The sequence below is a fragment of the Musca domestica genome, unplaced genomic scaffold, assembly GCF_030504385.1.
Source record: "Musca domestica strain aabys unplaced genomic scaffold, Musca_domestica.polishedcontigs.V.1.1 8, whole genome shotgun sequence".
Lineage (NCBI taxonomy): Eukaryota > Metazoa > Arthropoda > Insecta > Diptera > Muscidae > Musca > Musca domestica.
In genome coordinates, this window is record NW_026712409.1 from 17,815,339 (window position 1) to 17,839,710 (window position 24,372).

The window sequence follows — 24,372 nt, forward strand, 5'->3', positions numbered from 1 at the left end:
TGGGGGAGGTACCAGAAGATATGGTCCGATCTCTACCATTTTGATAGAAATTTTGAGATGCACCAAGTTTGAATGGATATATGGATATGGATATTCACAATTTTTTCTTCACGCCAGACCAACGTTTTAAGGGCTCCGGAATATATGTTTCAAATTATTTTTTCGCAATCACATATGAATATCTAGAAAATCAATTAGAAGGTTTAAATGGAGATGAAAATCGACCAAAAGGCATGCCTTGAAAAATCTCAATTGCCAAAATTTTTCCAGCTAATAATAGTAATTGACTTACGGACTTTTTAATTTAACGAGAAGCGATAAACCTGCCCTCCCTACCCATCTTGATCCCTTATCTACCTGAGTATATGTTACTGATAATCTCCCATTATTTTGTGTATTTGTTTTTATTCCTGTAACCCCTCCCCCCTCAAGTTAATTAAATAATTAATAAAACATTTCATTTAACATTGATTACAAAGCCAGATATCGATAAATAGTTGGGCGAAGTGCAAATACTACAACGACAGCAACAACAACAGCAAATAATCGTGAATTAAAAAATTATTAGAAAATTGTGCAACAAATTGGAAAGAAATAAAATAGCAACAACAACAATAACAACAACTATTAGTTGACAACAAAATCACCTGTGCGATAAGACGACTCCGACTGACTGACTGACTTATTTGCTAAACATGTATTGGACATGACACATTCGAGGATTTCATTCGAGTGAGCTGGTGTGTGTGTGTGTGTGAATACCTGTGTGAGTTTGAATGTTCTTCGCATTGCCGTTTCAAAACTGGGGAGGCATTACAAAGTCGTTTTCCTTCTATTGACGGCTCGGCTAAGTTACATGAATGGGAGGGGGAACGGGGTGGGACAGGGGGACAACCTAGACTTTGATCAACGTCATTTCTACTTATAAATCATCATCACTTATAAATGTCTCAATGGACATGTGCGGAATGCCAATATCAATGATTCCGTCATATTAGGAGGTAACAAAAAATGTATAAAAATTAAAAAACAGCAACAACAACAGCAACAATAATTGGCAAATAGTTAATAATATGTTGTGTGCAATTTGGTCGGCAAATTTATTGTTTTAGGGCAGATTAAGGATATTTTTAACAAATTTCAAAACTCTAAGGAGGCCAGGGATATTAAATTTTAATGGCTGGTGAAGACTTATATAAGCCATATGGCTAAGGATATAAATATGATGTATACCCTCTCTAGCCATATGGCTGAGAGTGTATTTCATTGGATACGGCGAAAACGTGCCTCATTGAAATAACGGGTTTAGACCCTAGGTCTCTTTGGACCAAATCTGTTTTAGGACATTTGGAGTCGATCTAGCTATGTCCGTCCGTCTGTTTGTCTGGCTGGCTGGTGCGTACGATAACTATCGAAGGGAGTATCCGATTTGGTCCAAACTTGGTACATCGTAATATTATTATCAAACTTAGATAGAGTTCGGAGATGGGCAATATCGGTCCACTCCTTCTGTTACCTCCCCCACAAAAGGTCGATATTTTCACAAAATATATTTTCTGCACAGAAAGAGAAAGCATAATCCGCCTTTGCTCCAACTTTGCAAATTCTTATATTTGCGTCTGAGCTAGGTCTGGTGCGAAAACGGGCAATATGAGTCCACTCCTTCTGGTACCTCTCCCACAAAAGGTCAAAATTTTAAAAAATTCTCATAAAATGTGATGTAAGAGTCCGATTGTCTTCAATTTGCACACATCCCAATATTTATATTAACCCAAGGTCTGGTGTTAAAATGGAATATATTGGTCCACTCCTTCTGGTACCTCCCCCACAAATGGTCGAAATTTTCAAAAAAGTACAATTTTGTTTTTTGCACAGAAAGAGAAACGATAATCCGATTTTGCTCCAACTTTGCAAATCCTAATATTTGCATCCGTACTAGGTCAGGTGTAAAAATAGACACTACCGGTCCACTTCATCAAGTACCTCCTCCCCAAAAGGTCAAATTTTTAAAAAATTACAACTCTCATAAAATGTGATGTAAGAGTCCGATTGTCTTCAAATTGCACTCATCCCAATATTTCTGTTAACTCAAGGTCTGGTGTGAATATGGAGTATATCGGTTCACTCCTTCTGGTACCTCCCCTACAATAGGTCGAAATTTTCATAAAATATATTTTCTGCACAGAAATTGAAAGGATATTCCGATTTTGCTCCAACTTTGCAAATGCTAATATTTGCGTGGGTGCTAGGTCAGGTGTGAAAATGGACAATATCGGTCCACTGCATCAAGTACCTCCCTCACAAAGTCAAAAAGTCAAAATTTTGAATAATTACAAGTCTTATTAAATTTGATTTAAGTGTCCGACTGTCACCGAATTTCAAACATCCCAATACTCTTAGTAACGCAAAGTCTCGTGTGAATATGGAATATATCGGTCTACTTCTTCGGGTATCTCCTCCACAAAGGATCGAAATTTTCAATATTCATAAAGTTCATAAAACACCAAAGTAATATTCCATCGCACTCAGACTTGGCACATACCAATATTTCCATCAACATAAAATCTGTTATAAAGATGGTCCACTCCTTCTGGTACCTCCCCTACAATGGGTCAAAATAAAATTTGTTATAAAGATGGTCCACTTCTTCTGGTTCCTCCCCTACAATGGGTCAACCTTTTGAATAACTATGAAGCTCATAAAACCCAAAATTAACATTCGATTCCATTTAGACTTGACACATTTGAATATTTCCATTACCACAAGATCTGTTATAAATATGGTAGAGATCGGGTCATTCCTTCAGTTACCTCCCCCACAAAAGGTCAACATTTTTAATAGCCAAAATAATTTTAAAAATCCAAAATAAGCGTCCGGTTCTCTTTATATTTCGCATATCCCATTATAAAGAACATAATCGAACATTGGCTGAGGGTATACATCTGTGTGCAAAACCGTCCGTCTGTCCGTCTATCCGTTCGTGGAAATCATTCTAGCTTCCGAACGAATTGAAGTAGATCTATAAAATTTTGCTCAAATGTATGTTATGTCTGCAGGACTTTTGGTATGGAAAATGGGCCACGTAGGTCCACGTTTTGGTATAGCCCCCATATAACGGAGCCTCATGATATTCGGTATTTTGATGATTTAAGCGACATTATTCACCGGAATAGTTTCAAATTTGGTATTTGAAGTTCGTAATGGATACTACAGCCTAAGACAGAAAATTATCTGTGCAGGCCCACGTCTTCGTATAGTCCCCATATAACGGTACCTCCCGATATTCGGTATTTTGATGATTTAAGCGACATTATTCACCGGAATTGTTTCAAATTTTGCATTTGAAGTTCGTAATGGATACTACAGCCTGTGACAGAAATTTTTCCGTGTAGATCCACGTCTTCGTATAGCCCCCATATAACGGTTTCCCCCCTGATATTCGGTATTTTGATGATTTTATCGACGTTATTTACCGGAACTATTTCAAATTTGGGATTTGAAGTTCGTAATGGATACTACAGCCTAAGACAGAAAATTGTTTGTGCGGGTCTTCGTATAGCCCCCATATAATGGTACCTCCCGATATTCGGTATTTTGATGATTTTAGCGGCATTATTCACCGAAATTGTTTCAAATTTCGTATTTGAAGTTCGTAATGGATACTACAGCCTGTGGCAGAAAATTGTCTGTGTCTGGTCCACGTCTTCGTATAGCCCCCATATAACGGTACCTCCCGATATTCGGTATTTTGATTATTTAAGCGACATTATTCTTCGAAATTGTTTCAAATTTCGCATTTGAAGTTCGTAATGGATACTAAGACAGAAAATTGTCTGTGTCTGGTCCACGTCTTCGTATAGCCCCCATATAACGGTTCCCGCCTAATATTCGGTATTTTAATGATTTTAGCGACATTATTTACCGGAATTGTTTCAAATTTCGCATTTGAAGTTCGTAATGGATATTACAGCCTGTGACAGAAAATCGTCTGTGCAGGCGTATGCAGGTCCACGTTGTCGTATTGACCCTAATATACGGCTACATTCGGTATTTTTAAGATTTTAACAGATTTTTTAAGGATTTTCCTTTTTTGAAAATTGCAAAATTTGTATCAAATAGTGGAGGGTATTCAAAGTTCGGTCCGGCCGAACCTACAGCTTTTTTAATTGTTTTTTTTTTATTTTGAATAAAAAAACCTTTTCAAGATTCCAATGTGTAGGGTATGTCATATGCCAGCCAAACCTGATCATACCTTTAAGTATAAATCATTAGGTGATCGATGTTATCGCTGAGGCTATTACAGTCATCGCCATCGACTTCCTCACAATCCAGTTGACAGCGGACATTACTCGTTTGAGTAATTGTTTCAAAATTACACTTTTTTCCCTCCTCTAAACAAAAGTAACTGATTTAGAAACGGCATACAAATTAGAGATATATGCTAGAATTTTTCTAAAGACTAACCTCCCTCCCCAACCTACCCCTCCACATCTATCAGAAAACTGTTAGTTTTTTGTAAAGGGAACAATGACGCGCTGCATGTGAATTGTTTTTGTTGCTCGCCAACAAATAATTTATGGATTAAATTAAAATTGAAAAAAAAAAAAAAAAAACGGTGGATACGAAAAAAACCTACTTCGTAGAACTGCACAATAGCAACAGCAACAACAGAATAGAAAGGCGACCTTTAAACCCGGCAGAATGCAGTTGAAAAAAAAAAACACAACAAATGTGAGCAGTGGTCGTCGTCGTGCACCACAACAAAATATGAGTCATTCAATTGCCCAGTTGGGGGAAAACTCACATGGCTGGGCAAGTGAGAAAAAATGCAACAACAACAACATGAAGAAGAAAATGTTTCGCATAAATTAGAGACATGTCATGAAAGTGATGATTTTTCCTGGTACCACAATCTAGGGGTTCCAGGCAACCAAATCTATCTTGGAAATCATTTATTGGTGACATTAGCCCAAGGAATTGATCATCATGGCTGCTAATAATTTTCTAGAATTACGATGATGATGATGCTGATGACGGCAATCATCATGAGCCTTAGCATCTTGGCAAATAAACTGCCAATGCAGTGCCGGGTTTTGAGGCCTCTTGCTTTACTTTTAATTAAAGATGATTTATATGCAACTCAGCCAGTTGGCCGCTTACCATTTCATTTTTTATTTCTTCTCTCGCTTTTAATGGGAAAAATGTGCATTGCCGGCCAGTGAGCGGGGGAGGAGAGAGAGAGAGATAGGCAGGCAGTGATGCCATGCGAATGCAGTGAAATGAAGTGTTTTCACTTGTTTTGCAATGCGCCTGCCATGCTGACGACGGTGTGACTAGTGTAACTGCGTGTTTTGTGTGACATGAAATCCAATAAAATGTGTGTGTGTATGTGCGAACTTCGAGAGTTTTATTCTCTCGCCTTGCGGCCTGACCACTGTCAACACAAGACATGACAACTTAAGATCATAAAATTACATGCGTTCCCGCATAGATTGATAGGGGGATGGCTAAAAAAACAAAACAAATAAAAGAAATATAAATAAGTCATAAAATAATTAAATTAGCAAAAAAATAATGACATTAAGGAGGATTGTTTTAGCAATGAACTTCCTGATGAACGGCAAATGGCGATAATAAATGGCTCAGACGGACAGGCATGGCAATTAAAACAGATGGCGATACGGGGAAAATGCCACAGACTCGAATGAAATTTATGGGAAATTAAAAAAAAAAAAAAAACAACAATATATCAAAACATTCGGAATATTATCCACCAATGTGAATAAATTTATCCAAGACTACGGATAATTTTATCCGTCAATGTGGATAATGTTATCCACCAATGTGGATAATTTTATCCATCTATATGGATAACTTGATAATTTTATCCACCAATGCGGATATTTTTTTCCAAAGCGGCGGATAATATTGTCCAAAAAAGAGGATGACTTTATCCACTTATGTTGATACTTTTCTCCACTAAAGTGGATAATTTTATCCACCACTTTTGATAACTTTATCCACCACCGTGGATAACTTAATCTACCATTATGGATGATTTTATCCACCACTGTGGATAACTTTATCCACCATTGTGGATAATTTTATCCAGTACTGTGGATAAATTTATCCACCACAGTGCACAATTTTATCCACCACGGTGGATAATTTTATCCACCACAGTGGATAATTTTATCCACCACAGTGGATAATTTTATCTAACACAGAGGATAAATTTATCCACCTTTTTATCCACCTATGCGGATAACTTTGTCCAAAAAAGAGGATGACTTTATCCACTAATGGATAATTTTATCCACCAATTTGGATAAGTTTATCTACAAATGTGGGTAACTTTATCCAACACTGTGGATAATTTTTTCCACCTGTGTAGATTTTCCACCATTGTGGATAATTTACATTTATAATTTTATCCACGAAGGTAGAATTTTTATACATCAATGTGGATAATTTGATCCACCACTGTGGATAATTTTATCCGTCAATGTGGATAATTTTATCCACCACAGTGGATAAAATTTTATCCACCAATGTGGATAGTTTTTTCCACCACTGTGGATAATTTTATCCACCTCTGTGGATAATTTTATCCCCAGCTGTGGATAATTTTATCCACCTTTGTGGATAATTTTATCCATCAATGTTGATAATTTTATCCACCAATGTTGATAATTTTAACCACCGCAGTGGATAATATTATTCACAAATGTGGATAATTTTTTGCACAAATGTGGATAATTTTACCCACCACTGTGGATAACCTTATCCACCAATGTGGATAATTTTATCCACCAGCGTGGATAATTTAATCCACCATTGTGGATAATTTTATCCGCTACTGTGCATACTTTTATCCACCTATGTGGATAATTTTATTCACCACTGTGGATGATTTTATCCACCTCTGTGGATAAGTTTATCCACCTATGTGGATAATTTTATCCATCAATGTGGAAAATTTTATCCACCTTTGAGGATAATTTTATCCGTCAATATTGATAATTTTATCCACCATTGTGGATAACTTTATCCACCCTTGTGGATATTTTTATTCACCACTGTGGATTATTTTATGCACAAATGTGGATAATTTTATCCACCACTGTGGATAATTTTATCTACCATTCTGGATAATTTTATCCAAGACACTGGATAAGTTTATCTACCAATGTGGATAATTTTATCATCAATGTGGATAATTTTATCCATCAATGTGGATAACTTTATCCACCATTGTGGATAATTTTATCCGCTATTGTGCATACTTATATCAACCTATGTGGATAATTTTATACACCGCATTGGATAATTTTATCCACCAATGTGGATAATTTTATTCACCATTGTGGATAATTTTATCCGCTACTGTTCATACTTTTATCCACCTATGTGGATAATTTTCTAGACCGCAGTGAATAATTTTATCCAACACTGTGGATAATTTTATCCGTCAATGTGTATAATTTTATCCACCAATGTGGATGATTTTATCCACCAATGTGGATAACGTTATCCACCATTGTGTATAATTTTATCCACTACTGGGCATATTTTTTCCACGCACGTTGATATTTCTAAACAGCAAAAGGGATACATTTTTTATTTTCTTTTAAATAATTTAGTTTTGTCTACCTTTCCGGGCAACTTTTCCAAACAACGTGGATAAGTTTACCCACCATCCGTGTAAGACATGAAATATTCAAATTTTCCTTATCTCCTAAAAAAATTGTCTCTTGGTTTAGAGATGACAGTTGTAGTTCTCAGCCATCACCACCTCGGTGACATTCTTCTCACTGCACTTGCCACTCACATTTTATTATGGTTTACTTTCTATTATTTGATTTAATTTTTCACACTATTTATATTGATATTGTTGTTGTCGTTTGTAACACTGCGTTCGAGTCAGATTAATTATTCAAAAAACAAAAAAAAAAAAAACTCGAGTATAAATAAATATATCTGCCTTGATCTTAAAACAAATGCAAATTGAATTTTTGCATTTTAAGTAGCATTTCTGAAGATGGTGAACGAGTCAATAAGAGGCGTAGGGTGGAGGCGATGGAGGAGATCGAAAAAATGCAATCTTGAAATTAATAAATGCAAATAATCAATTTGCTAATTAGCAGCGTAAATTTATTTGATTAAAAAAATAAAAACGCAAACATAGAGAGGGAGATGAAATGAACAAATGAACTTTTTTGCGTTTTGAAAAAATTCAAATTCATTGACAAGGTTGTGGACTAGATTTGCTGTGAAGGAATTGGGGTTAATAGATTTTTTTGGTTGCAGTTATGAAAGGGAATTGAGATTGAAATTGAAAGATGTACTCTTGAGGAAAAAAAAGAAAATTTCTGATGGGGTTTAAATATACCAAAGAACTCCCATGACCTTTTATAGTTTTGATTACTGAAAAACTCTAATGAGGCGTTTAATTGTAGATGACCTGCACATAGAACATCTTCTTTTAAGTGTGTTAGATAATTTTAAAAAATTCCCTCAATATAAAACGTGTCATATTAGCTTCCCTGCTTTACACCCTCAGATATATGGCTACAGAGGCACAAAACGTTCCTTATCAAAATAACGGTTTCATACCCTAGCTCTCTTTGGACCAATTCAGTTTCAGGACATTTGTAGTCGATCTAGCGATGTCCGTCCGTCTGACAGGCTGACTGGCTGGGGTGCACGATTACTCTCGAAGGGAGTATCCGATTTGTTCCAAAATTAGCACATACAAATATTATTATCAAACTTAGATCGAGTTCGGAGATGGGTAATATCGGTTCACTCCTTCTGGTACCTCCCCCACTAAAGGTCAACATTTTCAAAGAAAATATTTTGTGCACAGAAAAAGAAACGATAAACCGATTTTGCTCAACTTTGCAAATCTTAATATTTTCATCAGAGCTAGGTTTGCTGCGGAAATTACCAATATCGTTCCACTCCATCAAGTACCTACCTAAGTGTCAAAATATTTAATAATTATAATTCTTATGAAATGTAATGTTAGTGTCCGATTTCTTCAAATTACACACATCACCATATTTTTATTAACCAAAAGTTTGGTGTGAAGATGGAATATATCGGCCCACTCCTTCTGCTACCTCCCCCCACAGAGGCTCAAAAATTTTGAATACCCAAAATGATTATAAAATCCGAGATAAACATCCGGTTTTCTTCAAGTTACACACATCACCATATTTTTATTAACCCAATGTTTGATGTGAAGATGTGATGTATCGGTCCACTCCTTCTGGTACCTCCCCCACAAAGGATCAAAGTTTTGAATATCCATGAAGCTCAAAAACGCGAAATTAAAATCCGATTCCATTCAGACTTGGCACATCTCAATATTTCTATCAACACAGGATCTGTTATAAAGATGGTAGAGATCGGACCATTCCTTCAGGTACCTCCCCCACAAAGGGTCAAACTTTTAAATAACCAAAACGATCATAAAATTGAAAATAAGTATCCTATTCTCTTCATATTTCACACATCACATTATTTCTACTAACACAAAATCTGTAGTGAGGATGGGATGTATCGGTCCACTCCTTCTGGCCTCTCCCCCACAAAGGGTTAAAATTTTGAATAACCAGGGGCATCATAAAACGTGAAATTAATAACCGATTCCAGTTAGACTTGGCACATCTCAATGTTTCCATAAGCTCAAGATTTGTTTTAAAGATGGTAGAGATCGGCTCACTCCTTCTGGTACCTCCCCTACATAAGGTCTAAATTTTGAATAACCAAAACCATCATTAAATCCTAAATAAGCATCCGGTTCACTTCAAGTTACACACATCACCATATTTTTATTAACCCAATGTTTGGTGTGAAGATGGGATATATCGTTCCACTCCTTCTGGTACCTCACCAACAATGGGTCATAATTTTGAAAATTTGTATCTGTCACAACTTGCGAAAGAAGTCAGCGAATTCCTTACAATCTGCTACATCTAAATATTTGTCTCAACCATAAATCTGAGTTAAAAACGGAAATTGTCGGAATTTATGAATTCGCCTAAAATTGGATATAAATGTTCGATTTTCTTGTTATTTTGCCCATATCAATATTTTTATCTGTATTAGATGAAGTATGAAAATGCAATACTTCGGTCGACTATATATATCGTACCTCAAGCACATTTTGAGATTTTCCAAAAATTATTACATATCTCATATAGGGGTGAAGGAAGTCGTCGATGTAGATCAAACCTGGCACGCCCCGATATTTATAACATATTTATTTGGGTCCGATACGAAATGGATATTATTGACCCCTTCCTTCAGAACCTACTCTATAGAGGGTCAACAATTTAAATATTCATTACAGAAGTCAAAATATATTTAAATAATCGAACATTGGCTAAATGTATACATCTGTCGGCAAAACCGACTGATACTTTGTAACTTTTTATACCCTCCACCATATTATGGAGGGTATTATAAGTTTGCCATTCCGTTTATATCACCTCGAAATACAAATTTTAGACCCCACAAAGTATATATATTCTTGATCAGCATAAAATTCTATGTCGATTTAGCGATGTCCGTCGGTCTACCCGCCTGTCCGTCTGTCCGTCTGTCCGAAATCACTCTGGCTTCCGAACGGACTTTTTGGTATTGCCTCCATAAAACTGTACCTCCCGATATTCGGTATTTTGATGATTTTAGCGAATTTATTCACCGAAATTGTTTCAAATTTGGTATTTAAAACTCGTTATGGATGCTACAGCCTTAGACCGAAAATTGTCTGTGCAGGTCCACCTCTTCGTAAAGCCCCCATATAACGGTAACTCCCGATATTCGGCATTTTAATGATGTTAGGGACATTTTTCACCAGAATTTTTTCAAATTTGAAATTTGAAGTTCGAAATGGATACTACAGCCTACGAGAAAAAATTGTCTGTGCAGGTCCACCCTTCCCCATATAACGGTAACTCCCGATATTCGGTATTTTGATATTATCGACATTATAACCGAATTTTTTTTTTAAGTTTCGCATTTGAATATTGTAATGGCTTATTACGAATGTTACCTACGCAGGTTCATGTCATCGTATAGACCCTAATATAAAAGCTACATTCGGTATTTTTAAGATTTTAACAGAAGTTTTAACGGATTTTATTGTTTTTGAGAATTGCCAAATTTGTTCCAAATGGTGGTGGGTATTAAAAGTTCGGCCCTGCCGAACTTACAGCTTTTTTACTTGTTTATTTACGTTTTTATTACGAAACACGTGTCCAGATGTTAGTAGTTTTTTTTTTTTTTTTAATTAGTTCGTGTATTTTTATAATCGCATCTATTTTTTGTTTTGTTATTTTTATGACCAGTTCTGACGCAATTAAATCCACAATCTTAATGTGGTAGTAAAATTAGCCTGATTGTTCTATGCAATTTGCATTTGAAATTGATGGGGTTTAGAAATAGGTATTTAATTTTTGCTGAGAATTCCTGTTTCAATGGCAATATCCAATATTTTTTTTATTGGTAATTTAAAAAAAAACAAAACAGAAAAAATTTATGATGGCAATAATAAGCGCCATAATTTTTTTTTACTTTTTTTTTAATTATCTAAAATTTAAAAAAAAACATATAATTTTTATGCCCAAAATAATTACTACAAAAAATCCATATTCTTAAATAAATCATAATTGGTTAAATACCCTTTGATAGATTTGATTTATTTTCTGTCTTGAATTAACCCAGCAGTTCCCTGGGAACTAAACCTGATCTTGTAATTGATTTTAATTTTAAACTTATTCCCACCATTTGAAAATTGTGTAGAAAAAATAATAATTTTCATTTATTTATTTATTTTTTCATAAATGTTTCTTATTCATTTCCGATCGTTGCAACTCCATGTTATTTGTTATTTCCAGTTGCCACAGAGAGTCGCAATTGTAATTACTCTTAATTATATATCAATGTGGCTGTTGGTAATATTTTCCTTCCTGTTTGAAATGGCGAATCGAAGCAAAAAAAAAAAAAAAAAAAATTGGCATGAATTATTTTCTCATGCAGAAAATGCCATTTCGTGGAGCAATGGACTCAAGTTGACAATTACACTGGGGAACATTAAAATATTGAGGGAGAACACAGTGATTATGATATTAAAGAAAGGATAAAACACGAGCGGGGTAACCTTTATGATACCTTACACCTACATAAATACTTAGTGGGGCTACATTTAACACAAAAAAAAAAAGTGAATGAACATTAAGTTCGGTCGGGCCGAACATTTCATATCCTCCACCTTAAGCTGTGTGGATTTTATGAAGAATTTTGAAAGGTCCCTTTAAATAAACACTGCGTGGATTTTATGAAAAATTTTGAAAGCTCCCTTTAATCAAATATTTTGTGGATTTTTTAAACAACGACTGCGTGGATTTTTTTTAAGAATTTTTAGAGGTCCCTCTAAGCTATTACTGCGTGGATTTTTTAAAGAATTTTTAGAAGTCCCTCTAAGCTATTACTGCGTGGATTTTTTAAAGAATTTTTAGAGGTCCCTCTAAGCTATTACTGCGTGGATTTTTTAAAGAATTTTTAGAGGTCCCTCTAAGCTATTACTGCGTGGATTTTTTAAAGAATTTTTAGAGGTCCCTCTAAGCTATTACTGCGTGGATTTTTTAAAGAATTTTTAGAGGTCCCCAAAAGCCACTACTGCGTGGATTTTTTAAAGAATTTTTAGAGGTCCCTCTAAGCCATTACTGCGTGGATTTTTTAAAGAATTTTTAGAGGTCCCTCTAAGCTATTACTGCGTGGATTTTTTAAAGAATTTTTAGAGGTCCCGCTAAGCTATTACTGCGTGGATTTTTTAAAGAATTTTTAGAGGTCCCGCTAAGCTATTACTGCGTGGATTTTTAAAAGAATTTTCAGAGGTCTCTCTAAGCTATTACTGCGTGGATTTTTTAAAGAATTTTTAGAGGTCCCTCTAAGCTATTACTGCGTGGATTTTTTAAAAAAATTTTAGAGATCCCTTGAAGCCACTACTGCGTGGATTTTTTAAAGAATTTTTAGAGATCCCTTGAAGCCACTACTGCGTGGATTTTTTAAAAAAATTTTAGAGATCCCTCTAAGCTATTACTGCGTGGATTTTTTAAAGAATTTTTAGAGAACCCTTGAAGCCACTACTGCGTGGATTTTTTAAAAAAAAATTTTAGAGATCCCCACTACTGCGTGTTTTTTTTTAAAGAATTTTTAGAGGTCCCTCTAAGCTATACTGCGTGGATTTTTTAAAGAATTTTTAGAGGTCCATCTAAGCTATTACTGCGTGGATTTTTTAAAGAATTTTTAGAGGTCCCCAAAAGCCACTACTGCGTGGATTTTTTAAGGAATTTTTAGAGGTCCCTCTAAGCTATTACTGCGTGGATTTTTTAAAGAATTTTTAGAGGTCCCTCTAAGCTATTACTGCGTGGATTTTTTAAAGAATTTTTAGAGGTCCCTCTAAGCTATTACTGTGTTGATTTTTTAAAAAAAAATTAGAGGCCCTTTGAAGCCACTACTGTGTGGATTTTTTAAAAAATTTTTACTGCAACTACTGCGTGGATTTTTTAAAGAATTTTTAGAGGTCCCTCTAAGCTATTACTGCGTGGATTTATTAAAGAATTTTTAGAGGTCCCTCTAAGCTATTACTGCGTGGATTTTTTAAAAAAAATTTTAGAGATCCCTTGAAGCCACTACTGCGTGGATTTTTTAAAGAATTTTTAGAGGTCCCCAAAAGCCACTACTGAGTGGATTTTTAAAGAATTTTTAGAGGTCCCTCTAAGCTATTACTGCGTGGATTTTTTAAAGAATTTTTAGAGGTCCCTCTAAGCTATTACTGCGTGGATTTTTTAAAGAATTTTTAGTGGTCCCTCTAAGCTATTACTGCGTGGATTTTTTAAAGAATTTTTAGAGGTCCCTCTAAGCTATTACTGCGTGGATTTTTTAAAGAATTTTTAGTGGTCCCTCTAAGCTATTACTGCGTGGATTTTTTAAAGAATTTTTAGAGGTCCCTCTAAGCTATTACTGCGTGGATTTTTTAAAGAATTTTTAGTGGTCCCTCTAAGCTATTACTGCGTGGATTTTTTAAAGAATTTTTAGAGGTCCCTCTAAGCTATTACTGCGTGGATTTTTTAAAGAATTTTTAGAGGTCCCTCTAAGCTATTACTGCGTGGATTTTTTAAAGAATTTTTAGAGGTCCCTCTAAGCTATTACTGCGTGGATTTTTTAAAGAATTTTTAGAGGTCCCTCTAAGCTATTACTGCGTGGATTTTTTAAAGAATTTTTAGAGGTCCCTCTAAGCTATTACTGCGTGGATTTTTTAAAGAATTTTTAGAGGTCCCTCTAAGCTATTACTGCGTGGATTTTTTAAAGAATTTTTAGAGGTCCCTCTAAGCTATTACTGCGTGGATTTTTTAAAGAATTTTTAGAGATCCCTCTAAGCTATTACTGCGTGGATTTTTTAAAGAACTTTTAGAGGTCCCTCTAAGCTATTAATGCGTGGATTTTTTAAAGAATTTTTAGAGGTCCCTCTAAGCTATTACTGCGTGGATTTTTTAAAGAATTTTTAGAGGTCCCTCTAAGCTATTACTGCGTGGATATTTTAAAGAATTTTTAGAGGTCCCTCTAAGCTATTACTGCGTGGATTTTTTAAAGAATTTTTAGAGGTCCCTCTAAGCTATTACTGCGTGGATTTTTTAAAGAATTTTTAGAGGTCCCTCTAAGCTATTACTGCGTGGATTTTTTAAAGAATTTTTAGAGGTCCCTCTAAGCAATTACTGCGTGGATTTTTTAAAGAATTTTTAGAGGTCCCTCTAAGCTATTACTGCGTGGATTTTTTAAAGAATTTTTAGAGGTCCCTCTAAGCTATTACTGCGTGGATTTTTTAAAGAATTTTTAGAGGTCCTTCTAAGCTATTACTGCGTGGATTTTTTAAAGAATTTTTAAAGGTCCCTCTAAGCTATTACTGCATGGATTTTTTAAAGAATTTTTAGAGGTCCCTCTAAGCTATTACTGCGTGGATTTTTTAAAGAATTTTTAGAGGTCCCTCTAAGCTATTACTGCGTGGATTTTTTAAAGAATTTTTAGAGGTCCTTCTAAGCTATTACTGCGTGGATTTTTTAAAGAATTTTTAAAGGTCCCTCTAAGCTATTACTGCATGGATTTTTTAAAGAATTTTTAGAGGTCCCTCTAAGCCATTACTGCGTGGACTTTTTAAAGAATTTTTAGAGGTCCCTCTAAGCTATTACTGCATGGATTTTTTAAAGAATTTTTAGAGGTCCCTCTAAGCTTTTACTGCGTGGATTTTTTAAAGAATTTTTAGAGGTCCCTCTAAGCTATTACATTTAAATGCTGGAGTGCTCTAACGATGGCCACTTGTGGCCATGTCCGTACTATCCCCACTTATCACATTTTCCATAAAACGTTTCGAAAAGTATTAAATGAAAAAATGGAGGGATCGAGTGTCCTTTCTTCATTTTATAATTTTAGTAACTTTTTGGTACTAAAAATGTACGATTTTTTTCATAAACCTACATTTCTGAATTCTATATCCAATTGTTCTTCTAGTACTCAATACCAATACAGATCCAATTTAGAAATTTTAATTGTAGGTTTTTCCATAAAATCACATCTATTCCGTACTTTTTAGTACCTTGAGCTTCAATGCAAATCTCTGAATTTTCATATTCTGTACTTTTCCATAATTATATAATTTTATTTCAAATTAAACCTTCTCGAATCAATTATCTAAACTAAATATCTATCATCTAGCCAACCCTGCCATTGATCTAATTTTACAAAATCGTATTGAAAGTGATTTTGAAATTAAAAATAAAAAAAACAACATTTAAAACGGCATCGATAATTACAATAAATTAGTTAAGTAATCACTGCGATGTGTAATTAACATTTAGCTACTGGGAAACTATTTACGTTAATTATTTAACTAGCCTCGTAAATAGACGCCAGCATAAAGCAAAAAAAAAAAAAAGAGTACGGGAAAATAATAATAAGGACTGGCGGCAGTCAGTTAAACAAAACGCCACACAAATCATTTAATTGCTCGTCATAGAATTATTAATTATTCTTTCTGGCTGAGTAAATTAAATGCAGCAGCAGCAACAAAAACACTTGCATGCGACAGTAATTGTGGCGTTTTGTAACATGACTTATTAGCAACTTATAAATAAAATGTCTCACATGGAAAGTGGTTGGGAGGGAGAGGGGGGAAGAGAGGAATATCTTAATCTCCCCACTTGCTCAACACAAAGGATGCTGATGCTACTAGACATCATGTTTTATTTCCTTATTTAATTTAAAATATATTTTTACTAATTAAATTGTTGTTGTTATTGTTGTTGATGTGTGTGATTAATTTCCCTTTTGTTTTCTTTGTTTTTCTCTTCTTCATCTCCATCCAGGGTGCACAATCGGTGTCTCGGTCATACTGCTGATCTTGGGCATCCTGGTGGCCTGTCAGTTTTATGCCTTAATTAATACGGTCATAAATTACCAGGTGGCCCTGCGGCCGGGTGGCCAAACCTATGGCTGGTGGGCCAAGCCTCCAGTGGAGCCAAAGATTTCCGTCTACGTTTACAATGTCACCAATGCCAATGAATTCCTGAGCAATGGCTCCAAGCCCATTGTGGATGAAGTGGGACCCTATGTCTACACGTGAGTAACACAAAAATGCTTTTGATGGCATAATTTTAAAACTATTTTGAAATTATTGTTGTTTTTATACATTTTCAAGCCTAATAATTAAAAAAAAAAAAACAATTAAACGAAAAAAATTAAATTAAAAAAATAAATTTAAAACAAAATTAAATTTTAAAAAAAATATAATTTTGAAAAAAAAAATAAAATTTTGAAAAAAAATTAAAATTTAAAAAAAGTAAGAATTGGAAAACATTAAAAAATTAAAAAAAATAAAATTACAATAGAACAGTGTTGGATTGTTTGTCGTATTTTGTTGTTGCAAAATGGTCAGGCTTTATTATTGTTGTTTTTTTTATAAAAATAAAAAGCAATAACAAAATAAAATTAAAATTTAAAAAAAAAAATAAAATTAAAAAAATTAAAATTTGGAAAAAAATTAAAATTTCGAGTAAAATTAAAATTTTGAGAAAAATTAAAAATTCGAAAAAATTAATCGTTCTCCACTAATAAACAAACGTTGTTTTTATAAAAACAACAATAAAGGGATTAAGCCTGACCATTTTGCAACAACAAAAAATTAAATTTTTGAAAAAATAAGAATTCAAAAAAAATTGAATTTTTAAAATAAATTAGAAATTGGAAAAAAAATTAGAATTTCAAAAAAAAAAAATTAATCGTTCTCCACCAATGAACAAACGTTGTTTTTATAAAAATAACAATAAAGGGATTAAGCCAGACCATTTTGCAACAACAAAAAAAATTAAATTTTCGAAAAAATAAGAATTTGAAAAAAAATGGAATTTTAAAATAAATTTGAAATTCGGAAAAAAATTAAAATTTTAACACACGTGAGTAACACAAAAATGCTTTGGTGGGATATTTTTAAAACTATATTAAAATTAGTGTATATAAAATAAAATGTATACATTTTAAAGCTATTTAATTTAATAATAAATTTAAATTAAAAAAAAAATAAATTTAAATAAAATAAAAAATTAAATTAAATTAAAAAAAAATAATTTTTAAAAAAGTTAATATTTTGAAATAAATAAAATTTTTGAAAAACAATCAAATTTAATATTTTGAAATAAATTAAAATTTAAAAAAAAAAATAAAACTAAAAAAAAAATAATATTATGAAATAAATAAAAGTTTTGAAAAAAAAAATTAAAAAAAAAAATAATATTTTGAAATAAATTAAAGTTTTTGAAAAAAAATAAATATATTAAAATAAATAAAATTTTGGAGAAAATTAAAGTTTAGGAAATTTATAAAATTTTACTAAAATATTAAAATTTTATTAAAATAATAAAATTTTAGGAAAATATCAGAATTTTGAAAAAAATTAAATTAAAAAAACGAAATTTTAAAAAAATTAAAATTTCGAAAAAACTAAAATTAGAATTTTTTTATACCCTCCACCATTTGGAAGAAACTTGAAAAAATTCAAAAAAAAAACCGTCAGAAAATAACACTCAAATATGGGTGGCTATACGAAGACGTGGTTCTGCATAAGTAATTTGTGTCATAGGCTGTAGTATTCATTTCGAACTTCAAATACCAAATTTGAAACAAATCCGGTGAATAATGTCGCTAAGATCATCAAAATACCGAATATGGGGAGGTACCGCTATATGAGGGCTATGCGAAGACGTGGACCTACACAGACAATTTTTTGTCTTAGGCTGTAGTATCCATTACGAACTTCAAATACCAATTTTGAAACAATTCCGCAGACACAGACAGACGGACGGGCGGACAAACGGACGGACATCGCTAAATCGACATAGAATTTTATGCTGATCAAGAATATATGTGGGGTCTAAAATGTATATTTCGACGTGTTACAAACGGAAAGACAAACTCAATACATCCACCATACTATGGTGGAGGGTATAAAAGTAGAAAAAAAAAATAGAAAAATTTAAAATTTAGAAATAAATAAAAAAATAAAATTTGAAAAACAATTAACATTATAAAAAAATTAAAAGTTTGAAAAATATTAAAATCTTAAGAAAAATTAAAAAAGTAGTTATTTATAAATATCAAAGTTCTTAAAACTAAAAAAACAAGTTATATAAAAAAGGAAAAAAACTAAAATTTAAAAAAAAAAGTTAAATTTCGTGCAAAGTAAAAATATTGAGAAAATTAAAATTGTGAAGCAAATTAAAATTTTGAAAGAATAAATAATATTTTGAATAAAAAAACAATTATATTTTTTGGGAAATAATAATATTTTGAAAAAATTTAAGTTTTGGAAAAAATTAAAACAACAAAAAAATTAAAGTTTTGAAAAAATTTAAAATTAATAAAAAAAAATATTTTGAAAAAGTTTTTTAGTTTTTTTTCAATATTGAATTTACAATTTTGGAAAATGTTTTTAAAGTATTTTTTTGGAAATAATTTCTTCTCGTTCTTTCACAATTTTGAAATATCTTTCATGTACAGAACGACGAATGCAAAATATGAAATTTTGAAAAAAATTAAAATTTAAAAAAAAAAATTAAATGTTTGAAAAAAAAAATTTGAAATGATAATTTTTGGAAAATATTTTGTAATTTTTTTGAATAATTTCTCCTAGTTCTTTGACAATTTTTGTAAAATTTTGAAATCTTTTTCATTTTCTTTTCATTTTCCAGTGAATCCTGGGAAAAGGTGAACATTGTGCAAAACGATAACGGTACCCTCACCTATAGTCTCAAGAAAATCTATGTCTTCCGTGAAGAATTGTCTGTGGGCTCGGATGATGATGTGGTCATTGTGCCCAATATTCCCATGTTGAGTGCCACCTCACAGAGTAAACATGCGGCCAGGTAATATTTTCGAAAATAAAAATTATATTCCAAATTTTAATTTTCTCAAAATCGTTTTCAGATTTCTACGTCTAGCCATGGCCAGTATTATGGATATTTTGAAAATCAAACCCTTTGTCCAGGTGTCTGTGGGCCAATTGCTGTGGGGTTATGAAGATCCCCTCCTAAAACTGGCCAAGGATGTGGTGCCCAAGGAACAAAAACTGCCCTATGAAGAGTTTGGTTTGATGTACGGCAAAAATGGTACCTCAGCGGTGAGTCTTAAAGAAAAAATCCTTGGAAATTCCTGAAATATTAAATTTGTTTTTAAAATTTTCAGGATCGTGTCACCATTTTCTCTGGCGTCGATGACATCACCAAATTTGGTATTATCGACAAATACAATGGCCGCTCCCATCTGCAACATTGGCTGACCGATGAATGTAATGTCCTGAATGGTACCGATGGTTCTATTTTCCCACCCCACATCACAGAGGATCGTGTTTTGCACATTTATGACAAGGATCTGTGTCGCCTGATGCCATTGGTCTTCGAAAAGGAGGTGGTGACCAAGGGTGATGTCAAGGGTTATCGTTTCTCACCGCCCACCAATGTCTTTGCCGATGTCAACTCGAATCCCGATAATATGTGTTTCTGCCCAGCTGGCCAGCCATCGTGTTCGCCCAATGGATTGTTCAATGTTTCCCTGTGTCAATATGGTAAGAATTCGAAATAATTTTTAAAGGGTATTTTTCTAGGATATTTATTAGAGGCTCATCGAAATTTAGTACAATTTAGTACTTTTTCGTACAGTTTTGGTACATTTTTTCCATATCTACATCCATATATGAAATACACCTCAAAAAGTAACCCTAAAAAAGTTCAGATTTCCAGCTAATTGCCTTCTCACATATCAAATTTAGTACCCTTTACCATTTAGTACATTTCGAACATTTTGGTACATACAGGGTGAGATGAAAAAACTGCAACCAACTTCAGACTGCTGTCACTTCTAAGCCACTTGTTCGACAGCTGTTAAAATTATTACAGTAAGATAATTTTCCAAAAAAAAAGTTAATCGCGATGGCCTCCAGAATTCAAGCGTGATAGTGTGATTTCTTTATATTTGGCTGGAAAACCACAAGTGGCTATCGTTAGAGCATTTCAGCATTTAAATGTGAATAAATCTTTTGTCTCTCGTACCATCGCCCATCCCTCGTTACCGTGGTAGCCTGGTAGCGTAGCCCGACGTCAAGGAAGTGGACGGAAGAAAACGGCAACATCAGCAGAAATGGTTCGAAAAGTAAAGAAGCGACTTGATCGAAACCCACGTCGCAGTGGCCGAAAAATGGTTTGTGAGCTGAACATATCGCAATATTCCATTCGGCAAATATTGAAAAATGAGCTCGGCGTAAAGCCATTAAAATTTCAAAAAGTGCAAGAATTTACACCGCAAAGATAGAAAATAGACTCAAAAGAGCTAAAGATTTGCTTCGCTTGGCCGAGTGGTAAGTGGTGAATTGCCGAATTTGGTTTTCTCCGATGAGATGAGACATTCGTTGTCCAGCAGTTTGTAAACAAACAAAATGATCCGCTCGTGTTTACTTGCCAAAGAGGTCAGCTGAAAATGTGCACCTGCGGTTGGCCACCAGAGCTAAAGAGCTGGCTACGGTGATGGTGTGGGCCGCCATACCAGACGATGGTCGCTCTCCGCTCGTATTAATCGACCGTGGCATTAGAATAAATGCCGAATATTATCGCGAAAATATTCTGGAGGGTGTATTAAAGCCTTGGACACGAAAATATTTTGGCCGCAGACCTTGGACATTACAACAGGACTCAGTACGCGCCACCCAAAAATGGTTACAAAATGAGGCGCCTCCATGGCGATGGTGTGAGTCGCCATAACAGCAGATGGTCGCTATCTGCTCGTATTAATCGATCGTGGCATCGGAATAAATGCCGAATATTATCGCGAAAATATTCTGGAGGGTGTATTAAAGCCTTGGGCACGCAAACCGCATTTTAGCCGTAGACCTTGGACATTCCCACAGGACTCAGCACCATCGCACTCAGCACTCGCCACCCAAGAATGGTTACAAAATGAGGTTCCTCGTTTCATTTGCAGCGCACAATGGCCACCAAAATCTCCCTCCTCATGCCAATCTGATGGACTAATGTGTCTGCAGTATTTTGAAAAGCAAGATTGGCACTAAAAAATACCAAAGTGTCGATCACCTCAAGCAAGCGCTTCGCCGGGAATAGGCCAAAATATCGCAGAGCAACATTCGGGCAGCGTGTGACAGTTTCATTGGCCGTTTGAAGGTCATAATTCGTGGCAAAGTTGACCAATTCGAACAAATCTGAACTTATTCTAAAATTTGACGCTATTTCCGGCATTTTTTGCTTTCCTTCAATAAAATTTAAAAATATTTAAAAATTATGGCGTTTGACTTTGTTGCCGTTTTTTATCTCACCCTGTAGAAAATTATTAAAATTATTAATTATTTAATTAATTATTATTAAAATTGATTTTCAGATTCCCCAATTATGTTGAGTTTCCCCCACTTCTATTTGGCCGATGATAGTTTGCGCACAGCTGTCGAAGGTATTTCTCCACCCGAAAGAGAGAAACATCAGCTGTTCCTTGATGTGCAGCCTGTGAGTTGATCAAACAAATTTGAATTATTCTTCAAGAGATTTTTTATTTATTTTTTTTTTTTTTTTTGCAGGACATGGGCACCACTTTAAGGGCCCGAGCTCGGGTACAAATCAACTTGGCCGTCAGTCAAGTGGTTGACATCAAACAAGTTGCCAATTTCCCCGACATTGTCTTCCCCATACTCTGGTTCGAAGAGGGCATTGACTATTTGCCCGACGAAATTACCGATCTGATGAAATTCGCCACCACGGTGCCGCCAAAGATTCAGGTCATCCTAACGATTGTGTTCTTTGCCATCGGTGCTCTGTTGCTGTTGATCTCCGTCTTTTGTTTGATACGTAAATCCCATCGGCAAAGTACCCTGCATTTGGAGGGTTCAAACTACTTGGCCACCGCCCAGGTGGATGCCCAGAAGAAGAAGACAAAAGAACAAAAACAAAAATATTAGGTTAACGATTCCAGCGATTTCCAGTCCCCGCCTTTACCCCGCCCTCTAGCAACGAAATTCCCATTCCTACATCCTAGAAAATTCCCAGTTCTTTTTTTTTTGCTTTCGTTTAAATTCCCATTATTTTTTTCCCCAACCAGCCTAGTTAGGTCTTTGTACTTAATACCTGTTTTTTTTTTTAATTTTTTGTAAACATTTTTGCAGACCGACAAAAAACACACAATTTTTTTTTCACAAATCTATCAACTATTATTTAGGGTTATAGGGTTAGTAAGAGAAAAATAAATAATAATTTTAAATAATATTTTAATAACATAAAAAAAAGGAAAAGCGAACAAAGAAATATGTCAAACACTTAATTTTAAAAATAATAAAAAAAAGTGATCTTATATCTTTTTTTCGTGTGGGTGGCATATGTCGTAAATATATATATAATTAAATATATATATAAAAAAACATATTTATAGTTAATAAGTTACATACGTGTTTTATTTTAAATGATGTACTATAATTTTATATAGTTTTTCCGATTTTTGTTTTACTTTACTGTTTTTTTTTTACACTCTCTGTACTTATTGTTTGTTTTGTACTCATCAATGTTTGTTATTCACATTTTTTCTATATTAAATTGTTTTTCATCTACCAGAACCTTAACATAAAATTTGAAAACCGCAGTAGTTAACGTTCTGTGATTTGTCCGTTGAAGAAACGTATCATAGGTTGCGTTACGTTAACGTTGCGCTTTTAAATAACATGTCACAAACAATTCTCTCACAGATATTCCCCCTACTTTGTGTAATACTCTCAGTAAATTCTCAGAGAGAAATGGAATAAATTCCACGTTCCTCATAAAGTCTCACCAGCAAAATTCACAAAGCAATTCTCTTTACTTCTCCGTTGTCATTTGCCACAAATTCTCAACTTCAAATATGGCTCTTTTGAATTTTCGCTCTCTTACTGGAATAAAGAGTCAGCAACAATTCTCTCAAAAATATTCTACGGTGTAATACTCTTAGAGACATGAAAAAAATATCGATTTCTCACAAGCAAGTGTCACAACGCTAATTTCTTTTCCCCCTCTCTCGCTCTCTCTCTCTCTCTTCATTTACTAAATTTCCCAATTTTAAATTCCACATAGTGTCTTGATTTCCTTTAAAAATTTTTCTAATCTCCTTTTTAATAATAATTCCCTACGTAAGGTTTAAGGTCAGCCAGCAGTGGAGATGAGTCACAAATATATTTTTTTTGTAATGTTAAATAAATAAGAAAATTCTACAAAAACAACAACAACCACAAATATACGAATTATTTTTATTATTAATATTATTTTGCTGTATTTTAAGTTAAAATATAAATAAAAAAATGTAAATCATTAATGTGTAATAGTTGCATATTTTGTAAAAGTAAAATAAAAAAATAAAATACGAAAAATTATTTTTCGTTTTTAATTTTGAAATTGTATGCATTACGGGTACGAAAAGTACTAAGTGGTACAAAATGGTACAATATTTTTGTTAAACGATTAGTGAGATCTAGAACTTCGAAATTTTGCATGAAGTTCAATTCTGAGTTGGAGGATTTAATTTTTGAAATTCATACTGCAAAAATACAAAAAGCACTCAAAAGTATAGCTGAAACTTCTAAATGTTGTCTGAGGGTCACATGGAATGTAGAGAGACAATATTGGCTAGCATTATGGAGAATTTGCATACTAAGGGTACGAAAAGTATTCGTACTAAAAAGTCCTAAATATTGTATTGTAAAATTCAATTTGTTTGGCCCGATCCTCATGGAATTTA

General features: G+C 33.7%; 1 protein-coding gene across 1 annotated transcript in view; it reads left to right on the forward strand.

The window, feature by feature from the left end:
* LOC101887940 (scavenger receptor class B member 1) overlaps positions 1–24,022 on the forward strand; it is a 104,681-nt gene extending 80,659 nt beyond the window's left edge. Inside the window, exons 4-9 of the mRNA XM_059130831.1 lie at positions 16,434–16,686; positions 19,311–19,484; positions 19,546–19,738; positions 19,804–20,182; positions 22,003–22,124; positions 22,196–24,022. Of these exons, the coding sequence (XP_058986814.1) occupies positions 16,434–16,686; positions 19,311–19,484; positions 19,546–19,738; positions 19,804–20,182; positions 22,003–22,124; positions 22,196–22,573 (1,499 nt within the window). The 3' untranslated portion in view covers positions 22,574–24,022. The remainder of the gene's footprint in view (positions 1–16,433; positions 16,687–19,310; positions 19,485–19,545; positions 19,739–19,803; positions 20,183–22,002; positions 22,125–22,195) is intronic.
* Positions 24,023–24,372: the final 350 nt, after the last annotated feature.